Source organism: Elephas maximus, chromosome 13, assembly GCF_024166365.1.
Source record: "Elephas maximus indicus isolate mEleMax1 chromosome 13, mEleMax1 primary haplotype, whole genome shotgun sequence".
Taxonomy (NCBI): Eukaryota; Metazoa; Chordata; class Mammalia; order Proboscidea; family Elephantidae; genus Elephas; species Elephas maximus.
Genome location: NC_064831.1, coordinates 41225597 through 41251359, shown reverse-complemented (window position 1 = coordinate 41251359; position 25763 = coordinate 41225597). Strand labels below are relative to the sequence as shown.

Genomic DNA, 25763 nt, shown 5'->3' with positions numbered 1-25763 from the left:
AAATAAGTCAATCACCAAAGAACAAATATTGTATGACCTCACTTAACATAAAAAGGCAAGAAAACGTAAATGTATAGAGATCAAAGTTTACTAGTTGTTACCAGGGACTGGAAGGAAGGAGAAAAGGGGGAGGGCAGTTTACCACGATGAAAAAATGGCGTAGATTAACAGTAGAGTTACACAACGGGTTACTGTAAGTGCTGTCAGTAAGTTGTACATGTGTAAAAAGTTGAAATGGAAAAAGTTGTGCGATAGACATATAAAAATAACACACACACACAAAGAGTACCTGTTAAGGCTGCATAGGTACAACCAAATGCCTCAAGGGTTTTGGTTTGCAAGTTTAGAGTGATGGTATCATGAACATTTCAGTTAACTAGCCTATTAGCATGTTCAGTGCTTCTGCTCTACTTCCTAGTTCTTTGGGCGGTTCCTGGGGTCTTAAAAGCTTGCGAGCAGCCATCAGCCTTAACTCTTGAATAAATGTTTACAGAATAAGGTACATGGGAATACAAAAATGAATAAAACTCTGTGTAGGGAAGATAAGAACTTACTGCAAAATGCAGACTAGTTATCAAATAGTATACAACGTGCTTCAATTCTGTAATAGATGAACGCACAGAGCTTAGGTTGTTGTAGAGAGCCTAAGGCAGTCTACAAAAAAATAAAAAGTTGATTTTTTGTTAACACACATTTTTAAGGAGAAAGCACATTCTAACTTTATGCTTGGTAGTCGAGGGAAAGATTCAACCCGTACCTCTCTTTTCCTGTCTATTGATTAATCATGTTTCACTCACACCGTAGCGTGCGCGCCAATTTGCTTTTAGCATAGAAATTAGTAATAACTCTACATTGAAGGGAAGTAAAACGTATTTTTAAATTATTGATGTACCCACCAAAACCAAAAACCAAACCCAGTGCCGTCGAATAGATTCCGACTCATAGCGACCCTATAGGACAGAGTAGAACTGCCCCATAGAGTTCTCTAGGAGCGCCTGGCGGATTTGAACTGCCGACCTTTAGGTTAGCTGCCGTACCACTTAACCACTACACCACCAGGGTTTCCACTGATGTACCCAGTAAGTGAAAATTAACTATAAAAATCACAGTAAGGGACATTTTGCTGGAGAGAACAAAATAAGGAAGACTTCACTATGGATAACGACGGCGTTACGTCAACGCTGTGGCGTCACGCCTATAGATACAGGCGGCACAAGTATTAAGACCCAGCATAGGCCGCCACGTTTCAGTTCCCCGTGCTAAATCTGAGCAAGTTTTCAGGAAATGCAGCTGACCTCTGCCAGGCCAATAAGATAAGAGAGTCAAGGCCGGGGAGCCGTTATGAACGCGCATAGGGCTGCACTCGCGTCAGGCCAAAGAGCCAAGGGAAGCCTACGTAAGTGTCAGACGTCTCCAGGCAGCGCTCGTCTCCCTCGAGGCCCCACCCACTCCTCTCTCCAGAGCCCCCCACCCACTCGCTCTCCAGAGGCCGCTGGGGGCCCGGGTGATGCGGGAGGCGAGTGAGGGGAGAAGGAAGCGCATGCGCTCTCGGGTTCCAGGCAGCCAACCCGCTATCTCGCGAGAGTTGGAAGTCGGTGGCGTAGGTAGTTGTCCGAGTTGCTGGCGACATAGATGATATCTGACGGTGGAAGAAGAGGAGGAGGCGAAGCTAGGTCCTCACCTCAGTCTCTCTTTCGCTTTCCTTTCCCTCCCCCTAACCCTCCACCCTCCTCTAAATCGGCCTGCTTCCCCTGACCTCGGTGACCCGGCTGGCCCCGCCCACTCTCGTCGACGTGATTCCCGCCGTGAGGTAAGCAGCGGGTCGAACCCGGAGCTGCGCGGAGGAGGAGACCTACGACCAGGAGGAGGAGGCTGCTGGGTCCCGCTCAGGCCGTCACGGAGCCGCGGTGCCGGGGAGAACTCAGGGAGTCCTCTCGCCGGTCCATCAGCTCCTTCCCCAGGTCTAGGCCTCTTCCTCCATCCCTGCGGGACCCAGCCCCTGGCAGCAGCGGCTGACGCAGCCGGAACATCATGTCGTCCGCAGCCGAGCCTCCGCCACCCCCGCCTCCCGAGAGCGCGCCTTCCAAACCCGCAGCCTTTGCTACCAGCGGCGGGAGTAACAGCAGCAACAAAGGCGGACCGGAGGGCGTCGTGTCCCAGGCGGCCTCCTCTGCAGCCTGCGCCGGCCCCGCCAACGCCGAGATGGAGGTGAGGGACCTGAGCGCGGCGTGTGGCGCGGGGAGAGGAGAAGCTGGTTCCCTCCCCCTGACTTGAGGGCTCAGACGCGGAGCCCTGCTTCACCCCTCAGCACCAAACTCGGGCTCGGGCTCGGGCTCGTTGGATCCAAACGATGCTCTCGTCTATGCGCCTTCGTGCTTATCCTGTCTAGACTCAAATGGATTCCGAACAGTTTGCATGTAAATTATCTGCTTCTTTAGCAAATCTTGCCAAATATTCGGTGGCTCTTACTAAACAGATGTTCTTGATTACTGTGGCCGGGTGGGAGCTCCCCGTTTCTTTTCACTGGACTCCCATAATTCCCTCTCCAATTTGTGCGAATCTCGGTTTTAGTTTTCTCTGAGCTTGGGGGAGGGGTGAGGGATGTGCCGTTTGGGAGTGAGGGACAGACTGTCGCGGAGAGGGAGGCCGCGCATCCGAGGACTCGGGCCGCCTTTTCTTCCTCCGGGTCCTTGTGGGGCGGTATCTGTTCTGGGCACAAACAATGGCGAGAGCTGGATGGCCGAATGCGCAGTGGGGATAAGCGGGCGCAGCTGCTCTGGTGAAGGGACGAGAGGCCCCTCCCAGACACTGTTCCACTGGGAGGGTAGCGGCCAAGGCCACGGCAGATGTCCCAGACCCCCATTTAATTTGGGGGGAATGGATGGATGGATGAATGAATTAGTGAATATGGGGTGGTTGGTTGGCCTTCAGTCCAGCCCAACTCGTCTTTTGTGGCCTTGGCCTTTCTTTTCTTGTAATTGATAACCGCTATCTATATTCTAATAGATACTGTCGGCTCTGGTCAGCCAGGGGGATGGCGACTGTACTGCGGGGGTGGAAAGATAAGGAGCTGCCAGGCCCGGTCTCTTGGGTATGCACCAAGGCTTCGCAATGTCTGGGAAGAAAATGATTGCTCCTTCGAATTTCAGTCTTGGTCTCCGACCTGTTTTGAGATATTTTAGTGTCGCAGTACGAGGATTTCAGGATTTTCCCCTCTTTAGATAGACGGGATGAAGGTAATACTGCTCTAGAAAGGTACCCTGATGCAGAATTAATACAATCAGGAAATAGCGCAGTTTACCAGTAAGGCATTTGCCGCAGTAGTTTTATTTGGGCATCAGAGGTCTAATTTAGGGTAAAGAAATTAACTTCATGTTATTAGTCTTTGAAAGAACTTTTAGTGGTGAGGGTAGGTTTAAGTGGAATAGGAAATCTGATATTCTGGCTTTTCCAGTGATTGAAATTTGTTTCAAGCTTAGATGTATCCAGTGTTGCGCCCTTTTTTTATTTTTTTTCCTTAAGGTTTTTTAAATGGTTCTTTTGGATTCCTGCTTAATGGCTTCAGGGGGTGTGAAAACCAGTGAAATTGAAAGCATAAGGTTGTATGTGAATGCACAATTCTGCAAAGAGATGTTTGTAGTTTTGATTAACATCTTAAAAGGGGCTGCCATTCAGCCTTTGGAATAACAACATGTAGATGTCTCCCCAGAGGTCTTATTTAAATACCAAAAAGCAGAGTAAAGCCTGAACTAAATACTTTGGTTTTCAGTTGCTATTTTTGAGTTAAATTTTAAAAATGAATGTCAACGTGATGAAGTCAGTGGTAGTTTTCATTTGCCAGATGAGGAAATCAAGTCTTTCGCTAAGTAGAACCTTTAATAGAACCCGGGTCTGGCTCCCAAACTGACCCCTTTCCCACATAGCTTGCTGTGTCATATTTTTATAAAGAAAGATATTTTGCATTTTCATTTACTGTAGATGACCTAGTGAGTTATTTTACCTTCTCAGTATTGGGATATCAGTGATTTTATCTTTTATCCATCCACCTTTTCACTGACTAGTTTTTATTTTTTTCTTCACATTACAGTGACATATTCTTTTAAAGTAAATGTACCCTTAGTCTTTTTTTTTTTTTTTAAATTTTAAATCCAAATTCAGAAGGCATGGAAGTTCACTGATAAAAACTGAGTTTGAACACACAGGTATTATATATGCGACAATCTTAACCTGTTTCACAGTTGAAAAAAGATATTTTAAAATGCGTTTTTCTTTGAATGTAGGATGTAAGGTAGATTTCTTCCAAAATCAGGACATAATGTTATACCGGTTCCTAAGGGTCTTAGCAATGGAGTTACATTTGAATTTAGGTCATTTGACCTTTTAATCTTGTACTTATAACACCTACACCAGCTTCTCCCACTCACCTTTTTTTTTTTTTTTAACATCTAGCTTCATTATAGCGTGTAGTACCAAGCACAGATTTGTACATCATTAATGAGAATTATGCTTTTACCAACTGTTCCTATGTAATTTTTTTTAATGGATGAATGGAACTTTGCAGTGTAGAAGTTGCTACTGATTTTTGTTGTTTGTGGCATTTCAGATGTCAGGGTGAATAAGTTTGCAAGAAAAGCACGTTTATTACTTAGGAATCGACTATAGTTAAAGAATATTCAATTTAGACTGAGTAATAATGATTTCATAATATATTAAAAAAAGATGAAAGTCAGAGTGACTACTAATGCTGCTTTCCAGGTATACATTTGTATAGTCCACAAAGGAGCTACTACAGTTTATATGATAGAAAGGGAACAAGCCCCCCCCCACATTTGATACTGTTTAATTTTTTTTCACAATTATTATTAATTAGAAGAGGAGAAAAAGTTGCCCATAATTTTATTCTAGAATGATACAGGTAAAAATCTTATGTTTTGTTCTTGGTGATAGCCATACATTTTTCACATTTGGCTTAGATAGCTTGTTATCTTCATGGGTTTAATTTCATCTAGATTTTCTATGAGGTTAAATGACAACCATTTAAGTATTAGAAAGTTTGGGACAAATGTATTATTTGAAATGTAATTTGGGCAGAATTCAGTCTAAAATGGCGTTGACCGTTCTTGACCATTTCATGTTTTTCCTCCTTCCCAGGAAGTATTTGATGATGCGTCACCAGGAAAGCAGAAAGAGATCCAAGAGCCAGATCCTACTTATGAAGAAAAAATGGTATGTTAGGGCATATGAAGAGAGTCTATAATGGAAATTTTTTCTTGGGTAATTAAATGTACTAAATGTTTACGTTTAATTTTATTAACTAGAGTACTGATTAAAATGAAAATAAATGTAAAATGAGATACTGTAACTTTTGTAACAATCGTATTTACCTATATAAAGCAAATAGAAGTATTATGTGAATTAATAAGACGTTATATAGTTACTTGGATTGTGTTAGCACTGCATTTAAGATTTTAGGATCCGGAGGGAGGTGAACTAATACCAGAGAAAATAGGTTTTGAGCATATGCTTTTTCTGTATCTGTCTAGCATTGTACCCCAGTGGTTATACAGAAATATGCTCCTTGTGCAAAAGAGAGAACAAAAAAAACCAAACCCGTTGCTGTTGAGTCGATTCCAACTCATTAGTGATCCTAGCTCATAGCCCATATTTTGAGGAAATGTTACTTAACCAGTACAAAGAATGCCCATTAAATTTAATTTAGGTTTAATAATAAAGATGGGTAATGGTGAATGCTTATAGGTACCAGGCACTGTTCAAAGTGCCTTTTGTAAATTAAACTCATTTCGTTGTACTGAAAACTTGAAAAGTTAAAATAACAGTATATAACTTAAATAATAACACCATCACGCAATGTGCTTCTTAAGGGTAGGAATAGTGTTGTAATCTTCCTATACTCACCCAGGAAAATATCTGGCATATAGTAGATCTTAATATTTCTTGAAATGTATTTTCTCCTTTTCCATTCCATTTCTCCAGACTTTCCCTTCAATACCGGTATAAACACTTTTGAGTCTCTTAAATAGTTCTATTAAAAATTCTAAAACCGTATATGTATTTTTATGTAACAAGGTATGCACGCACATGTGTAGTGTGCCTCGTAGGTAATATTAACATAATATGTAAATTATAAGCAATAGTAATAATTTAATATATATGTAATTGTCCCATCTCCTTTCTTCACTGTCACACTTACTTAAAGAAAATATATTTGCCATCTCTACTTTTCCCACTGACCACTTTAGCCCTTTACAGTTTAGTTTCTGCCACTAACACTGTACTAGTGAATTCCTAATTGCTAAAATTGTGGCCTATTCTCATTTTCATTCTTCATGATCTCACTTACATTTGACATTGTCGACCCCTCAAAAATCTTTACTCGGGGAAAAAAAAATTGCCTTGAGACTTTTTTTGTTCCTTGTGGATATCCTGTTTATTTCTCTATTCCTTTGTCTTTTGTTAAATTCTGAACATTTTCTTCTTGGGCATTTTGAGTCTTATCACTGGTTTTCAGCTGTCATCTTTGAACTGAATACTTCCAGGTCTTTATTTCCAGCCCAGATCCCTCCAACCATTATTTTCATTTGCTTGTTGGACATCACTTTTAAATCTCATTGTCACTTCTGATTTGGAAATATCCCAAACTGAATTCAATATCTTTACCCCACAAACCTCCTTAGTGTTATCTCAATGAGTGAAAGGCTCTCAATATAAAGTTGCCCATGACAATACCTCATACTTTTAATAATAGTCTTGCAAGGTTTACTTCATAAATATTTCTCTTTATCTTTTTCAGCATCCCCTCGTTTAGCATTCCTCTATTATTGCTTGAGTTAATTTTTTGGCTTCTTTATTTGCTTCCCTTCTTATGATCTGTCCTCATCTAAATCTCTTCATATCTTTGCAGAGTAATCTTTATGACGCAAATCTGATTCTACAATGGAGGTTTTCAGTGATTCTCCACAATGCTTTTCATCATCTTTGGTGCTCTTTATTGCAAATCTTTTGTTTCTCTCAAGCTTTTCACTCCTAATTTCATTTCCTTTTTTTGATACAATGAGCTTCACTTTGACAGTTTTCTTCTAAACAGTCACGCTTATCATCTGCTGCTCCCTAACCATAGGTAATTCTTGCCTATCTGCTCTTCATTTCTGAACCCAGGATGCTGAGCACTGCTGGTGAAAACTACATAATACTACTGATTGATGCCAGGATAAATTTATGGTTTTTACTTTCTTGGACTTTTAGTATTTACTGCTCAACAATCCCGTTTAGTCATACTAAAACTTCACTATCCTCATCAGGCTTCGTACTCCACTTCTGCTATACCATCATTTTCACTCTTCTTTCGCAAAGAATTACAGGCTTATCTTCAGTTTATTTCCTCTATTTCTAAACATACTTATAGTCGCGACTGTCCTACTTCATTTCCTTCTGTCTCTGAGAAGGAGGCTAGTCTAAGACTGCATTTTAATATTCTGTTTCCTTTTATAATTGATTTCTGGCCTTACATCACTGTTTCTGCTTTTTAGGATCCCTTCCCCTCCTTTGACCTCTTCCCTTTAGCCTTTTAAGATTTCTAGTCATTTCCATTTTAACTTTCTCATTCCTTCAAGTACTGAGGTATTTGCCTGTTTTTCTTCCTAACCTATATTACAGTTCCCACTGAAAACTTAGTCTGTATTCGCTGTCTTGAGTTCGTTAGTTCTTTGTAACTAGTTTGTAATCCTGTGACTACTTAATTATTTTCCCTCTCCAAGTTGAAGGGGGAGAGATGGGAGTAGTAAAGACTCTTGAAATCATTGGAGCCTTCTGTGTAGAGCCATGGTGAAGTTTATACTTCAATGCTTAAGGCAGTGGTTCTCAAACTTGACCATGTAGAAGATGACAAGGATCTCAGATAAATTTTGATCCGATGCGTTGTGAGCCATACTTTGAAAAATGTTATTTTAAGACATCTGGAGCCATTTAAAAGTTATTTTGAACATTATAAAGGTGTGATAAGATCTAAGAGTTAGGGGACCCCTCCCCATAAACACGTACATGCTCTAGCCTATGCTTGAAAGATACCTCAGCTAGGGTTATCCTGACCATCTTAGTTAACATTTCAGTACCACTCCTGCTCCTCACCTATCCTAACCCTGCTTTATTTTGCTTCTGAGAACTTAACGCTTTCTGACAAATTTACATAACTTACCATTGTGTTTATTACAGTGTTGGACTATGATGAAAACCTCATAAGGAAACAAAGTTCTATATACTTCTAGTAGAGACACAAAAGTGTTTTTTGAATTGAACTGTTTAACAAGATAAGGTTGATTTGAAAATGTTTTGAAAGAAGTGAAGAATATTCAGTGATTTTGAATACTGTAGAAGAATCTTTACATTAAATGTCTTAAGAATCCAATATCTAAATTTATTTCCAAAGCTTACTTAATTCCAAGCACAGTTGCCATAATTGAATAGAACTTTATTTTACCCCCAGCTCCTTCTAGTTGCGTGTTTTTGGCTTTTCTGTTATTGTACGTGAGTAAAGAAATGTAATCATGCAATACGCACACATGTATCAGTTCAGTTTTAAAGTTTGTAATTTTGAAAAACAAAAACTGCTGAGGCTTGTCATCCTATAGGACATTACCAGAGAGATACATTTTTTAAAAATCCCTTACCTGGATTTCAACACTCTGTTATTGTGTACATTGGACTGCTTTGACAACTATTTGTCATTTGCAACCCAGTGAAACACTGTCACCACATTCCTCTGGATTAGCAAATTGACCTTCAGTTTTTACAGTGGTGTGATTTTTAAAAATGCTGTTCTTCTTTAAAAAGTATATAATGTTTAAAAATTATGGTGTTCGGGTACCTTTGATGTTTGCTTTGTAGGGTAAAAAATCTTTCTGACATTTAAAACATTTATAGACAGATTTTTAAATAACTGGTTTCTGTGTTCGTTGAGCTCTTCCTGTTTCTCCTTTGTTTAACACTATGGTCTATAAAAAGTACGTTGCCTAAATGAGACTCTAGATCTCATTATTTACTTTTATGAAAACTTGTTTTCAGGGATCTTAAAATTTCTGGTTCACATAAATTCTTCCATTCTTTTGGTGTGATAATATAGAATATCCAAAACAGTAGCAGATGGCAGACAGAGAAGGAAGGAATAGTATTAATACCATGGGGCTAGTGAATGTTTCATAAACTAAAAGATTATTTTCAAGCCTGATACCTTTTTAAAAGTTGGCACAGCCTAACTGATAAATGATCAATGTGTTTTTTCCCACTTATGAATAAATTTACTTGTATTGTGCAGTGTCTTCTAATTTTTCACTTGAATTTTTTTTTTTTTTGTTAACTGTATTGAAGTATAATTTACATACAGTAGTTTTAAGTCTGGAATTCAGTGAATTTTGACAAATATATACATTCGTTAAGCTACCACCATGATTTTGATGTAAAGCAGATTTGTCAAACCAAAAGAGTTTGCTCTTGCCCCTTTACATTCACTTCCCTCCTCCCACCACCTCTTTTCTGCTTTCTATCACTCATTTTGCCAATTTTAGAATTTGGTATAAGTGGAATCATACAGTATGCAATCATATGTATGTATATATATAGTATGTGGTCTTTTGCGTTTGGCATTTTTCATTTAGCATCATGCTTTTGAGAGTCATCCATGTATCAGTAATTTGTTCTGTTTTTATTGATTAGTTCATTCTGTGGAGGTACTTTGGAACTTTGATTTCTGAAGTTTTATTGATATTCTGATAAAATGTGTCTTAAAATTTTTTGCAGCAAACTGACCGAGCAAATAGATTTGAGTATTTATTAAAGCAGACAGAACTGTTTGCACATTTCATTCAGCCTGCTGCTCAGAAGACTCCAACTTCACCTTTGAAGATGAAGCCAGGGCGCCCACGGATAAAAAAGGATGAGAAACAGAACTTGCTGTCAGTTGGCGAGTGAGTGATAGTGTATACTTTGTAATTGAATGAAATTTATTTTTGACAGTCTTCATTAGAAGCCTTGTTGTTTGCTGCTGAGTCGATTCTACTCATGGCTACACCATGCATTACAGACTAGTACTGCTCCATAGAGTTTTCTTGGCTGTAATCTTAACAGAAGCAGATTGCCAGGCCTTTTCTTCCACAGCACTGCTGTGTGGATTTGAACCACCAACCTGTAGCTTAGCAGTCAGTTTGCACTGGGGACTTAAAATCACTTAATTAAAAAAAAGTGTTTCAATGCTGTCTTTGTTATCTAGTGCTGTTGTAACAGAAATGCTACAAGTAGACGGCTTTAACAAATTAATTCTGTCACAGTCTAGTGGGCTACAAGTCCAAATTCAGGGCGCCAGCTTCAGGGGAAGGCTTTTTCTCTCTGTCAGTTCTGGAGGAAGGTCCTTGTCATCAGTGTTCGTTCCCCTGGTGCGGGAGCTTCTTGCGCAGGGACTCTGGGTCCAAAGAATGCAAGCTCTTGGCTCTTCTTATTTGGTGGTGATGAGATCCACCTGTCTCTGCTCGATTCTCTTATATCTCAAAAGAGATCGACTTAAGATAAAACCTAATCTTGTAGATTGAGTCCTGTCTCATTAACATCGTAGTGGTAGGATTTACAACACAGGAAAATCACGTCAGATGACAAAACGATGGACAGTCACATAGTACTGGGAATCGTGGCCTCGCCAAGTTGACATGTTTTTGGGGGACACAATTCAGTCCATGACAAATGCTGTTATTTATTTACCCCCAGTTTAATTGGCAAGATACAGCCATAAATGTGTAATTAAATGAAAATATATGCATAATGCCTCATTTTTTTTATTGCATTATATAGTTTATAGAAGAGAATAACCATTGAATTGCACTCTCTCTGGGAAGGCTACCAAGCATGTAATTTTGGAGGAAAGGATCAAGAAGTGAAAAGAATGGGTACCTTCTTAGGCTGTTAGTCAGGTAATGGGTGTTGCAGCTAGATCTGACTCTTTTTTGGTTAATAATCTAAGGTAGATACAAAGTTGGAAGTTTCAGAATAAATTTTATTAACCTGGATTAAGAAACCTGGCAATATTGTATAACAGACTCTGGTGGGCGTAGTCTGGACGTGTGTATTTAAAAAGCTTTTTTAGTAGTTCTGGTGGATCCCTGGTTAAAGTTGCTTCTTAAGCTTCTATGTTGCTATTGTACAGCTTTGTTAAAGTCATAGTTTTAAAAATATAATTCCTAGAGCTATCTTTTTCTCCTGGCAAAATGCTTAAAAAAGTAACTTTCCGGTACAGAGTAATAGGTTATCTGACTGCATGATATTTCTTTGAGGTTAGACTGTCATTTGAGTTTAGCAGGTTCTGGTTAACCTAAGATATTACTCCATTTTAATAGCAGTTTTGTATGTATTTTAGTTAACTATGTAAAACATTTCTGATTTAAAAGCACTAATAATTTCTAGCATTGGGCATTTAGGCTTAATTTAGAGACCTTTAAAAAAAATTATTGTGGAATCTTGGTCAACCATTATGACACTTGACAACACTTGATAATTATGTTGAAATAGTAGCTGAAAGTTTTAAAATTAAAGCCAAAACTCAAATCATTTTATTTTAAACTTTTACAGCTACCGACACCGTAGAACAGAGCAAGAAGAGGATGAAGAACTACTGACAGAAAGCTCCAAAGCAACCAATGTTTGCACTCGATTTGAAGACTCTCCATCATGTATGTTATATATGTTTTATTAATGTTTAAAAAAAAAACTCCTTTTTAGACATCCTTTGATGAATGTTTTGAATTTGTCTTAGGTGTAATTTATAAAACGGATTTTTTGTAATCTCTTGAAATTAATGGTTGTGAAGTAAACTTTTTTTTTTTTTAAAGTAGAGATGGTAGTATATTAGTGTGATAAAAACCAAAAAAAAAAAAAAAAAAAAACCCACACACAAACCTGTTGCTGTCGAGTTGATTCTGACTCATAGTGACCTTATAGGACAGAGTAAAAGTGCCTCAGGGTTTCCAGGGAGCAGCTGGTGGATTTGAACTGCTGACCTTTTGGTTGGCAGCCGAGTTCTTAAGCACTGTGCTACCAGGGCTCCAATTAGTGTGATAGTAATGCAATATTTCAAAAGGGTATAAAATGCCATTGTGTTTGTAGTTGCTCTTATGTATATGTAAAGCTGGGAATGGGTGTTTTGCCTTATATTTGATCAAGATAAGAAAACTAAATGTGTGCTTAAAAAAAAAAGTCATGATTACTGCTGTTTACTCATCACCTGATGCCTTTATATTAATTTGTTTTTAATATTTTCTGAAATGTTTGCTATCAGTGATTTTCAAAAACAAAACATAGTTAACCAGGTTTAAGTTTTACCTGTAAATAACTTGGATTGGTGGCACAGAAACTTCCCTTTGTCTTTGCTGAAACCTAGCATCTTTTTCCTACCTCTCTGTTGACTGGTTTGTGTGATTATGGAAGTTGTGAGCATAATTACAAAGATTAATACAGGAACGATATTTGAGTTTATTTAATTACCGTAACCTCAAACCGTTAGCAAACTGAACTTCAGCCAGAGAGGTATCTGGTTAGAAATTCAGCAGTCTGTTTTAAGATTTTCTTTTGGCTACAAAGTACCCAGTTTTTATTTCTTTGATGAAGCTAGAAGCCAAGGTATGGTACAAGGGGGAAAAACTGGCTTATTGGGGTAGTTTCTGTCTTACATTCTTGCTTTATAACTAGTTTCCCTAGCACTGGTTAGCTTTTCATCCTAAAACAGTGGTATTCAAAAGGGAGTGAAGTAGAGAATATACATGTTTAAAAAAACAAAACAGTTGAATGTCATGTGTATATTTGGTACTTATCCTGGGAGGGGGGTGGATGTATAGTATACCCTGAGACAGATGTTGTCTGTCTTTATAGGACTTTTTGGAAAAGTCACTTAAAAAAAAAGATTAAAGGAAAAGGGATTGTTTAATTTCCTTTCTCTTTTCCTCTTTCTTTGCTAGGAGAAAAACAAAATGCCCGGGAAAACCCTATCTAGGTCTTCTTGAAGGAGGGAAAAAAAACTGGTTAGAAACACTTGTGATAACATTAAAAAGGGGATTAAAAAGGACAGTCAGTATTTAGGACCAGTGTATGGGTAACAAAAGAACTGAGCGACTGGGATGGTACCCTAATGCCTACAAGAACTGAATGGTTGGGGTGGGTACTGTAATGTCTACAGTCCCTTGTCCTTCACTTGATTTTCTCCCATGTCTATAACTCCTACTTCATTCCAGGCCATAGCAGCTACCGCTTGTGACTTAGAACTTGTAAAGTTCCTATTCTTGAAGCCTAGTAAAGTTAGAGCAGCCCCAGGTTAAAACTTTTGAGTATGAGGTGAAGAGGACTGCTTACTGGTATTTTTTGTCTTTAAAATGTGTTATATTTTATTTTCAGATGTAAAATGGGGTAAACTGAGAGATTATCAGGTCCGAGGATTAAACTGGCTCATTTCTTTATATGAGAATGGCATCAATGGTATCCTTGCAGATGAAATGGTATGTGATTTGTAGTTTTTTCAAGGCCATATCTTGTAACTGAAAATGTTTTAGATCATTTAGTTTGTAAAAGTTACAGTAATACAGTTTTACAGTTTGACAACTCTGTCAAACTGGTATCAGCAGTTTGCTTTAGCTGCACAGTGTAATTTTTAAATTGTGAGGAATTGTCACCTGTGAAAGTGTAAGAAATTAAAAAATACATTTTGGAAACAGACATTTGGTTAACTTTTATAATATAATGATCTTATTTACGCAGCTAAAAGCAAACAGCTGAAACCGGGTTGACTGTTTTCTCCAGTTCTATAAAATATAAGTGAGGTCATCAAATGTTTAATATATCAACAATAAATAATTTTTTCCAGAGTAGCAACTCTTACAGTTGTTCCGTGTGTGTTTGAAAACACTTTAATTCTTGTTTCTTCATTACTGGTTATATAATGAATGTTTGAAAAAGTTTTCTTACAGGTATAGTGCTAAGACACTTAATTGCTTGAAATAGAGCTTGGAGTCAAGAAGAAACGGGTTTCAATTCCAGCATTGCTGGGTGACCTGGGGAAAGTTACTTAAACTTTCTGGGCCTTATGAGGATGATAATAATGGCACCTTCCTTGTTAACTCATTACTAAGATTAAATGACATATCACACCAGGACATATTAAGTTCTTCCTGTATGTTAGCAATTATAAATGCATAGTTTTTTTTTTTTTTTTAATGTTTCTATATGTGTACAGGAGATATAAAACTATGAGGAACTTTTTGCTTTTTTCATTTCATTGTGGCTGTTCTGGAATCTTTCAGGGCCTGGGAAAGACTCTTCAAACAATTTCTCTTCTTGGATACATGAAACACTACAGAAACATTCCTGGTCCTCATATGGTTTTGGTTCCTAAGTCTACATTACACAACTGGATGAGTGAATTCAAGAGATGGGTACCGACACTTCGATCTGTTTGTTTGATAGGAGATAAAGAACAAAGAGTAAGTTTCTGGTATTTCATTAAAATTTTTTATATTGAAAGAATGTGAATTCAGGATTGGGGGAGGGGAATAGCTAGAGGAGGGATAAAAGCAAAAAGGCATTGAATAATAAATTGGTCTTTACAAATGTTAGTAATTTATAAATTTTTTATTATCTTGATGGTTAATTATTATGCTGAGTAAAAGGAGTATGGACCGTAGTCAGCTATACAAGTATTGTTTGTTTCTCCACTTTTTGGGAACGGTTGTATAATTTCAAAAGTCCTTGTTTTCATTCTAGAAGTAGTGTTTCTAAAAGAGCTTTTGAGTGCGTGAAACCAAAAAAGCCAAACCTGTTGCCATCGAGTCGATTCTGACTAATAGCTCCTTGGAAACTCTGAGGCAGTTCTACCCTGTCCTGTAGAGTTGCTATGAGTTGGAATCGACTCGACGGCAGTAGGTTTGGAGTGACCCTACAGGACAAAGTAGAACTGCCCCATAGGGTTTCCAAGGAATGGCTGGTGGATTCAAACTGCTGACTTTTTCATTAGCAGCTGTAGCTCTTACTCACTGCGCCACCATTGATTTGTAGAATGGTATTAATCATACAACAGTAATGTAAAACTTTCTAAAAAATGGACTGAGTCAGTTGTAGTGACTTGATGAACTGGTACGATTTCTACCAAAATAAGCTAATGTGTAGATCGTTGTCACAGATCCTTTTTTGGAAGAAGACAGGGAAATACACTGTTGAGAGTATATAGCTCAGATTTAAAATTTATTCATACCGTACTGAAAGATTATGTACTTCTGTTATTTTGTTTTTCCTTCATTCAGCTAATAGTGATTATTCTAGATGCTTTTCCCTCCTTCTATACTTTATCAAATTGCTTTTTATGATTTGGGAGCACCTACTTAACTATTTTGGTTTCTTCACCTATAAAACAAGAATAATAATAGAACCCATGTCACAGGGAAGGTTGTGAGGTTTAAATACGTACGCTAATATGTCTGTTAAGCCTGAAAGTAAAGAAAATGTTTCTGCCCTTTAGTTCTCTTCCTTTCTTTATGTCAGGAATTCCTCTCTGCCTTGCCTAAACTTGTCTCCTAAGAATTTCAGGACCTAATGGAATTGTGGAAAGAAGACTTTTTAAGTTAGACGTAATTAACTTGGTCGATGTATTTTAACCAAAATGGCGCTGACATTTAATTGATGAATGAAGTTACTTTAGCTGGTTCTAAATGTGTGCATAATAATAACGACTATAATGGTTTTTAGTATTCCCACTCTTTAATGTATTAGATTACTTGTTATCACTATATTTAATGAACAGATAATTTCTGCGTGAAGTAATCTTTTCCTCTTTTTTCTACACAGGCTGCTTTTGTCCGAGATGTTTTATTACCAGGAGAATGGGATGTATGTGTAACATCTTATGAAATGCTTATTAAAGAGAAGTCTGTGTTCAAAAAATTTAATTGGAGGTACTTAGTTATAGATGAAGCTCACAGGATCAAAAATGAAAAATCTAAGGTAACTTGCTATTTGGATGTGAAGATCCTTGTGTGTCTAAGATGTTGGTCAGGATGCAGAATATTCTCATGATGAGTTTGGTTCTTCCAGTTGTCAGAAATAGTGAGGGAATTCAAGACTACAAATCGGCTGTTATTAACTGGGACACCTCTTCAGAACAATTTGCATGAGCTCTGGTCACTTCTTAACTTTTTGTTGCCGGATGTCTTTAATTCAGCTGATGTAAGTATTTCTAATTGTTTTTTGGTTAGAATTATGATGTTTTGTCTAGTACTGTGTATTTTTGTAATAGAATTGGCCAGCCTTCCAGCACTGCAGAAAATAATCAGTAATTTTTCATGCTTTTACGTAATTGGCCTGGTGTAACCACTCTAATTTCTATGAATCCTGAGAATTTGCTTTTGTGACTTTTGGCTTTAAATTCTTTTTAAATAATTGCTCATCTGGAATGGCATGGTTTCTCATTCCGGTTTGATAGTTGTGTTGGTCTGACTTTGTTTCAGTACCTCTAGGTTGACTGCTTAGGTTTTTAAGGTGCTGCTTAAAGTATTTCCCAAGTGAATTTGTGAAACTGTACATTGTCCGTTTTAAGTCCAGCTCTCCCAAAGATGGTCTTCAAATTTGGTGAGATCAGTCTAGCCATTTTTACATTACGATCTAATAAACAGAACCTAATTTTTACCTTTACAGATTATTTGTAGTGATAGAAATGGTTAATTAGCTATTTGAACTGTTAATAGTACCTAGGACCATAATATGTGTGTCGAGAATAAGTGCTATTAATAATTGCAGTTCTTTGCTGGACTAGAGTTCAATTTTGAGCCTTCGTTCTCACAGCTGGGTTGTGGGGGGTGTGTGTCTGTCTGTCTGTCTGTCTGTCTGTCTGTCCTTGAAGAGTTTCCCGCTACTAAGTTTAAACAAAGTCCTAAAAAAGGTGGTAATTTTGTTAGATTAAGGATCATTTTAGAAGAATAGAGAATTTGTATTTTATAAAAAATTTAATATCAGGAAATAACTTGTTTTGCTTTTACATATTTTAATAGTTTTGTTTTTGAGATTTCATTTTGTAACTATTCTGACCCTTTCATTTATTTGTCTTTGTTAAAGCTTTGTCTTAATAAACAATGAATGCTAAGATTACGTTTAGTAGAAAACAAAGCAGCAAAGCATATATTTAATAAATATGTTTAGGAGGTAAGGATAGGGAAACTACCTTGTTCAAATCATACGCAAATACCGGTAACCTCTATCTCACTTTTAACGAGTCTCTTTAATTAAAATCGACATTACTCTCTGGAAACCTTACGTATGAGTAGTTGTGAGTGGTCTACTTAGAAAACAAACTATAAAATATATTTTTAAAATTTTTAATCCTTTGTGAGGTTGTGAGAGGGATATTTTTCAAGAATATTAATATTTTAGTTATTTCTATGAAACCAGCTTTCCAGCTATTTTATTTTCACTAAACTTGTCATTTGGTATTTTCAAGAAAAATGTTTAGGAAGTAATTATGACTCTAAAACTACTAGTTCTAAAATTGGTTGTTAATAAAGTGCTTATAAAAAATAGGTGCTTGGACTAAATGATTTTTGTGGCTTACAACTCAAAACAGTTCTAGAAGTCTTGAAGTTTTATCTGGAGTAATAGTGTATTTGTAAGTAAAATTATCTCTGAGCTTACAATGGTTTTTGTTTGTTAATTTAGGACTTTGATTCTTGGTTTGATACAAACAACTGCCTTGGGGATCAAAAGTTAGTTGAGAGGCTTCATATGGTAAGTGTTTTGGAGTAGTGTTAAATCGTATTTCTAATGGGAAAATGGTAAAGAATTAGTGTTTTGTTTTTTTTTTTTTAACTGTTAACTGCAAACAACAACAAAAACAAAAATAGTGTAATGCTTGAGAGCTTGGTCTTTATAATCAGATGTTTGAATCCAGCCACTTAAATTTTTTTAACATTTCCATTTTGTTTTCTCCACTTCTCATATTGAGCTTTAGTATGTTAGAATTACTGACCCCCACCGTCAATTTTCTGTAAATATTATGCTAATTTCATTCTCTGTTTTTTTCTTAACTGTGTTTTCTGTGTCTAGAACCCCCTTGCCAGCCGTTTTCGGTATTACCTATCCCAAGACTCAGTGGTGATGCCACCACCTCCACTTAACACCTAGACTGAGGCTGGCCTAGGTACCCCTTCAGGATTTTGAACAGAGTATTGACATGATTAATTCACAGGTGTTTTTCCTACTGGATTGTAAACATGTCATGTATTTGTCTTTGTATCTCTAGCAAAATGTCTGCCTCAACATGGATACTTGAATAGGGAAAAAACATTAAGTTTATGAACACATTTTTTCTATATAAAATAATTTTAAGATACTTTAAAAATTTTTATGTGCTGAAATCTAGTTTTGTTAAATATTTGAAATAAGGTGATCTCTTAGGCATCTTTGTTCAATTTAGATGGCATTCAAGCATTTATACTTTCAATTTAGATTTATTTGAAGAATTATAGGGTGTGTATGTAGTTTTGTGAGTGGGAAATGAGACATAGGAACTTGGTTTTCATTCTTGAATTATTTACCTTATTCCTCTTGACTTTCCTTTAATAAATTGGTAGGTGTGTAGGTATAATAAACCAAAACAACTCACAAAACAGAATCAACCAATTATGGCATTGCTGTTTATTTTATTCAGAGAGTAGCATGGAGATGCTTATCAGTTTAGGGAAGAGAGGTCTGGTACCTCTTTCTCTACTCAGTCCTGCATTTTATTCTGAAATTCTGCCATAGCTTCTGTGGTCCTATGACGAAATGGGTATACTTTAATTAATTAAAAAAAAAAAAAGATAAATCACATGTAGATCTAGCCATTTTTTTAAATGCTGAAAAGCAGTGAATGTTGAAAACATCTTTAAAATTTACTGTTGTTATTAGTACTTTATGGTAATATAAAGAGTACAACATCATTATATATGTTGAATAAATGACACTCTTGTATTATTACGCTTCAGGAACCAACTAGCAATTACATATTTTTTAGAGAGAAGTCACTTGACATTCAGAGAAATTTCTTTTCCATGTACTTGAAAGACAATTTTGAGGTCCTCAAATAATACCTATATTATAGATGAGGGTCATCCCTATTTTTTTTTTTTTTTTTTTTTACCCCTTTAAGGTTCTACGTCCATTCCTCCTTCGTCGAATTAAGGCTGATGTTGAAAAAAGTTTGCCTCCAAAGAAGGAAGTAAAAATCTATGTGGGTCTCAGCAAAATGCAAAGGGAATGGTATGTTGTCTGTGATACATTTATTACCACTATTTATTTTTCGCTAACTTTAATTTGTATTTTGTTTTCTTAATTGGTGTCTTCAAGAAATTCCTGTTTGTTACATTGAACCCAGCTTGGCTTATCAAATGTGTAGATGATACAAAGTCTTGAACCTGCTAGATGACAGAATTAGGCTGTGAGGTTTATGAACCCAAAAAGATGAAATTAAAGATATAAGGCTCAATACTTCGGTTTTTTTTTAAACAGGAAGGTAGTGATGGTACAGATGGGAGACATACTGGCTTATCTTGGTGGTACGTAAATACTGTGTTATGGATTAGTCTCGGATGCAAATTTTTGATTATTTCCTGTTCCTCATAAAGCTAAACGTATTCAATTTAAGTCTTTTCATTCTGAGCCGATGTTTTAAGCAGGGTAAAGTGTCTTTTTGTGAAATGATGATAGTACTTGGTAGCTATTTTTAAACGTTCTTACAGGACAAAATTAATAAGCTGAAAACCTTGTTAGGTGCCTTTTTTTCTTGTTTTTTTTTTCCCCCAGTTTTTACTGGTCTGAAATTTAAAAGTCTGGAAACCACTGACTTAGTATTAAAGTTTTTTTTTTGTAGATAGAAAGCTCAGTATGAATCAACAATGATTGAAGTAGCTGCTGAAAAAGATACTGTTACCTTAGCACATATTACTATATAGTGTTCAAAAGGAGGGAAGTAATAACCACTCTGTTCTGTACTGGTCACACTACATCTCAAGTATATTTAGTTCATACTTAATTTGGATGAATATTTGCAAGATGCTGGAGTTGTTAGTAAAAGAACATTCAGAATATAATACGGAGAACTGGGCAGTTGACTGGAAAAGAAAGGACCACAGTAGAAGGTGGACCATTGTTAGATGTCCTCAGACTTTCGAAGGATTATTGGGTGGCAAAGATACTAGGCTTGTTTTGTATGGCTCTAAAATACAGAACTAAGACAGGAGTCAATGCTAAGGGAAGACAGATATAGATTTTTTAGGCAAACGTAACGGTGAACTTTGTATTAGAGTTGTGTTGGAAACATTTGCCTTGAGCAGCATTTTGTGCCCCTTGATTGGAGTTGTTCAAGCATATATTATGTAGGTTATTTGTTTCAGAGTTTTCAGGGTCTTGAAACTGATGTGTAGACGGGTTTCTCATTCCTATAGAATTATGTCTAAATTCTTTCTTATGTTTAACTTAACAGGTATTTCGGGATTGAGATGGGGAAGGAGGATTGGATATTGATGGGTTGGTTGTTACAGGCATTTTGGAGTTGAGATAGGGAAGGGAATTTAACGTGTAAAGTGACAGGAACCAGTCAGAGAACATTGGAGCACTCTGAAGATATTTTTCTTCTCAATAGGTATACCCGGATACTGATGAAGGATATAGATATACTAAACTCTGCAGGGAAGATGGACAAAATGAGGTTGTTGAACATCCTGATGCAGTTGAGGAAATGCTGTAATCATCCATATCTCTTTGATGGAGCTGAACCTGGCCCACCTTATACAACGGATATGCATCTAGTTACCAACAGTGGCAAAATGGTGGTGTTAGACAAGCTACTCCCTAAATTGAAAGAACAAGGTATCTGTGTGACTGATATTACAGTTGAGAAGTAATGAAAGCTTAAAATTCTCATGTTAAAATGAGGGAGTACTATGCTTTTAAAATGACTACTCTTGACACTTTGTAAAACTGAAACGGGACATTTAAAAACCTGTATCAATTATCTAAGCATTCACCCAATTTTAGGCCTTACCTCTTAAAAGGTAATCAATAGCTAGAGCAGCCACAGTCCCTGGATTTTGGCGGAGAGTTTCTTTTTTATATGAGCTTTCCTGTTAATCATTGAATGATTAGGAAATTTCAGGTTTTTGTCATAAAATGCCTAGACCACCCTTCCCATCCATACACAGTTCCTTCATCCTTTGTTAGACAATGGTATTGTGCTCAGTATTTGCTTTTCAGTTATTTACATGGATTTTTTACGTATTAATACCATACATAGGGACCCAAAACGATTTTTAACATGCTCACTATTTATATGAAAACTGTATGTGTGTGGTGTGTGTATAGGTATATTTAAATTACATTAACATAGGCCACCTTCAACAGTTATGTGCTCATGGCAAAGCTTGTTTGTTCTATAGTGTGCCCATTTCCCCCCTCCCAGATTATTTTGAAGCGAATCCCAGACTTCACAGTGTTTCATATATAAATAATTTATCATAATTCATTATGGGTCAAAAATCTACTTGAACTGCAGCTGAGAACCATAAGAGCACACACACACAGGTAGTCCCTGATGTATGACAGGATTCGGTTCAGATGACTCCATCATAAGTCAGTTCTGATGTATGTTGAATACCTCTTTTTTTTTTTTTTTTTTGTAGTTTTCATTATTATTTGTTTTTTATTAGTATCTTTATAAACCTGGTCTTTGTCTTTGGGGGTTGGCATGAGAATGCGAATTATGCGCTGCAACATTGTACGTAGTACGTATTAATGGTAAGATGTAAAAATTAGAAAGGACGGTCATAAGGGTGGTTTGCCGTAACTAGGATGTCATAAGTCAGGAACTACATATATATGTATATATAAAATCTTTAAAGAAAAGCTCTTTAAAATGAAGTGTAATTACAATATCTCTCGCTTCTAAAAATGGCAGTGATTTTGTAATATCAAATATATAATCAGATCTCAAATTTCTGCATTTGTGTTTTTATGTATATTTTGATAAGAGTGAGTCGTATCTGTAGATGAATCTCCAGTGGGATATTGAGTATCAAAACCATATTACGAGCTGTCAGTGAATTGGTACTTAAAATGCTTTTGCGTGAATATATCTTAAAACATTTTTCCTTGGAAGCTAAGTAAGTAAAGAAATAGCTGTGGAGGAGTGGCAGGAACTTGGTAGGGTTATTCACTTACTAATGAAAGGTTATTAAACTGTGCAGGGAAAAGGGAGACTTTTGAACACCCTTATGCATTTGGGGTGTGAGAAAGTGGGACAGCTAGAGATTGTCTGCCTTATCGTCCAAAACAGGACTGTTTCATAAAGCTGGCTAAGAAACGGGAGGCAGTTGAATAATTTGAATCATGGCAGATACGTAAGTGGTGATTAAATATGAGGCAAACCTTTATAGTCCTTTGACCTGGAATGAGTTTTCACAACTAGAAAACAACGAGGGGTATGTGGATGTGTTTTGGGGAATGTGCATGGAAGGACTTGTGGGGGATGGTGGGTGGAAGATTATTTTAAGTGTATGTGGGGTAGCAATATGATGTTTCTTAAGGCCTGTGAGATGGCAAGACCTTCCAGGTCAGAGGCAGATACGCTTTTCTGTTTACCTTTGTGTGCTATAAAAATTATTGTACTAAGAAATGTATACAGTAGGAAAAATTATTTTTGTGCCATAATGAGAAAAAAGGGGAGGAATGGCAGTCTTGGATACTCAATAATGTAGAGCTTTTCCTTTTTTGTAGCTAACTAGGTTAATTTGGAATTAAGGGGTATTTGGTTAGTCTTAATAGTTTGAGTTAGCCTTAAATTTTTCTACTTTTGAAGCCTTAAAAAAAGAGCTATTATATTCATCAACAGGTTCACGAGTACTAATCTTCAGTCAGATGACAAGAGTACTGGATATTTTGGAAGATTATTGCATGTGGAGAAATTATGAATATTGCAGATTGGATGGGCAGACACCCCATGATGAGAGACAAGTGAGTAAAAGTCAGGGGAGATATAAAAACATCAGATAAAATCATTTTCTGACACTTGTTTTATTTCGTATACATAGGAGTCCATCAACGCATACAATGAACCAAACAGCACAAAGTTTGTTTTCATGTTAAGTACGCGTGCTGGTGGCCTTGGCATCAATCTTGCTACTGCTGATGTAGTAATTTTGTATGATTCAGACTGGAACCCCCAAGTAGATCTTCAGGCTATGGTAAGAGGTAACAAATAAATATACTCTGTGCATCAATGTTTTAGTTACCCCACTGGCATCAAGTTGATTCTGACTCATAGCTACTCTGTAGGACAACAGAACTGCCCCAGAGGGTTTTCAAGGCTGTAAATCTTTACGGAAGCAGCTGCTACGTCTTGCTTCCACAGAGTGGTTAGTGGGTTACAACCATGAACTCTTTGGTTACCACTTGAGTGCTTTAACCACTGTGCCACCAGGGCTGCTGTCAATGTTTTAGTTAGGGTAAGTTAAACAGTGTGCAAATCCCAGAGGGATTACCTAGTAGAGTTTTTTCTCTCACCTTAACATTTCAGTTCAGTGCTTCGCAGGCGATTTCCATCAGTATCAGAATACCTCATGTTAATGGTTATGCCATACCTTAGGACTTGTGAAGTTGCCTGTACATCTTCTGCATCAGTTGAGGATTGCCCGGGAAGTTGTTTTTTTTTTTTTAATAGATCCCACCTGAAAGTGTTCCCACATAGCATAACTGACTGCTGGAAATTGGTACATGGTAGTATAGTTGTATTCCAAGAGGACGGGAAATGGATTTGTTGAGCAACTAGCTTGTCTACCATACTAAAAAAAAAAAAAAAATACTTAAAATTTGGGCCCATATGTGGGATTAGTTGGCCAGAGCAGGAAGATCATTATTATCTTGGGTTGAGAAAATTTATGATCTGTAAATTTATGTGAAAACTTAAAATTCTTCTTAAGTTTGATACTGCTAATGACTTAATCTGTGGTATAAAAAAAAAAAAATAGTGACCATAAACTCAACAATATTAAATTTCTGGTGTTGATCACTTTCGTCCTGTATTTTTTGTAAGGGTGGCTGGGAAAAATTGATCAATTATTAGAAATAAGAGCTGTTTGTAGGAATGTGGATTTTGAACTCTACAGAAGTTAAATAGAAAATTGAGTTCAAATTAATTTGAGTACTTGCATGTAATTAATTGGGTAATATTTAAAGGTTGGGGTTTTTGTGTTATTCGTGAGGTTCGTTTATTCATGTCACTTCTTTTCCTAATAGTCATGGTAATTCAGACTTGATTTAGGTAGAAAAGCATTGTGAATTTAAACCTAAGGAAAAAAGAACATGAATGTGTGTGGTTTTGGGGCTTTTTTTTCTTTAAATGTCCCATTTTGGCTGTTTTGTTACATATTCTTAAAAATGTTTTATACTTGAAAATTTTCTGAATTTGTTCTCATTATGCCCATGTGAGAATTATGTGAATACTTAAACTATATTAAAAATAACATGGTAATTTGTCTAGGACCGAGCACATAGAATTGGGCAAACCAAGACAGTCCGAGTGTTCCGCTTTATCACTGACAATACTGTAGAAGAAAGAATAGTGGAGCGTGCTGAGATGAAACTTAGACTGGATTCAATAGTCATTCAACAAGGTGAGCCTTAGAACTGTAAAATTTTAAGAAGTTGGATTGATACTTTATTTTTTAGGAAGTTTTTGTTATTAAAGAATCTGTTGAACCAGGCAGGCTAAGTAGCCAGCACTTGTATTCCAGAATAGTAAATTTTAATTTTGTTACCAAGAGTTTGGATTTTAGGCTCAGGAATGTTGAAGTTTGAATTTTGACTCTGCGAGTTAACAACCTCTCTTTTTCTATTTGAGACCATTTCCTCATTTATTAAATTAGGATAAAAGTAACAATTTAGGATTTTTAAGAATAAAGGGAATAATGTATATAAAATATCGAATATTCAGCCTGGCACATATTAAACAAATAGCACTGTTCAGGCTATGATTTACGTGTACTAAGCTCTCTACTGATTGCTCTAGGGGATACTGAAGAAATAAAAATCAAACTCAAAAGAATCTGATGTTATTCTTTTTTTTTTAAATCTGCAATTATTGAGCAACTAGCAGGTGCCAGTCACTGTTCTTGGTGCTAAGAATACAAAGATGGATGAAACAGACAAGAGTTCTTACTTTTAAGAAGTTTACAATTTAGTGGGAGGGTGACGCAGAATAATCAAATACATAAGTAGGGCTAACAGGTGAAAAAAGGAGCCATGGTGGCACAACAGTTAAGCACTTGGCTGCTAACCGAAAGGTTGGTAGTTCAAACTCAGCAGTTCTGCGGGGGAAAGACCTGGCGATCTGCTTCTGTAAAGATTAAACCCCAAAACCAAACCCACTGCCGTCGAGTCGATTCCGACTCATAGCGACCCTATAGGACAGAGTAGAACTGCCCCGTAGAGTTTCCAGGGAGTGCCTGGCAGATTTGAACTGCCAACCTGTTAGCAGCCATAGCACTTCACTACTTACGCCACCAGGGTTTCGCTGTAAAGATTATAGCCTAGAAAACCCTGTGGGACAGTTCTACTCTGTCGCATGGGGTCACTATGAGTTGAAATCGACAGCACAAAACAAAGGGTGAAAACGGAACTTTTATTTTGGATTGCTGAAGGAAACTGCACGT

At 36.9% G+C, this 25763-nt stretch overlaps 1 protein-coding gene across 1 annotated transcript in view; it reads left to right on the top strand.

Annotated features, from left to right (window-relative positions):
- Positions 1-1584: 1584 nt before the first annotated feature.
- SMARCA5 (SWI/SNF related, matrix associated, actin dependent regulator of chromatin, subfamily a, member 5) overlaps positions 1585-25763 on the top strand; it is a 37024-nt gene continuing 12845 nt past the window's right edge. Inside the window, exons 1-14 of the mRNA XM_049905779.1 lie at positions 1585-2208; positions 5152-5226; positions 9811-9977; positions 11626-11726; positions 13441-13541; positions 14343-14522; positions 15880-16035; positions 16126-16257; positions 17740-17808; positions 19211-19320; positions 20702-20928; positions 22946-23067; positions 23145-23297; positions 24593-24725. Of these exons, the coding sequence (XP_049761736.1) occupies positions 2032-2208; positions 5152-5226; positions 9811-9977; positions 11626-11726; positions 13441-13541; positions 14343-14522; positions 15880-16035; positions 16126-16257; positions 17740-17808; positions 19211-19320; positions 20702-20928; positions 22946-23067; positions 23145-23297; positions 24593-24725 (1903 nt within the window). The 5' untranslated portion in view covers positions 1585-2031. The remainder of the gene's footprint in view (positions 2209-5151; positions 5227-9810; positions 9978-11625; positions 11727-13440; positions 13542-14342; positions 14523-15879; positions 16036-16125; positions 16258-17739; positions 17809-19210; positions 19321-20701; positions 20929-22945; positions 23068-23144; positions 23298-24592; positions 24726-25763) is intronic.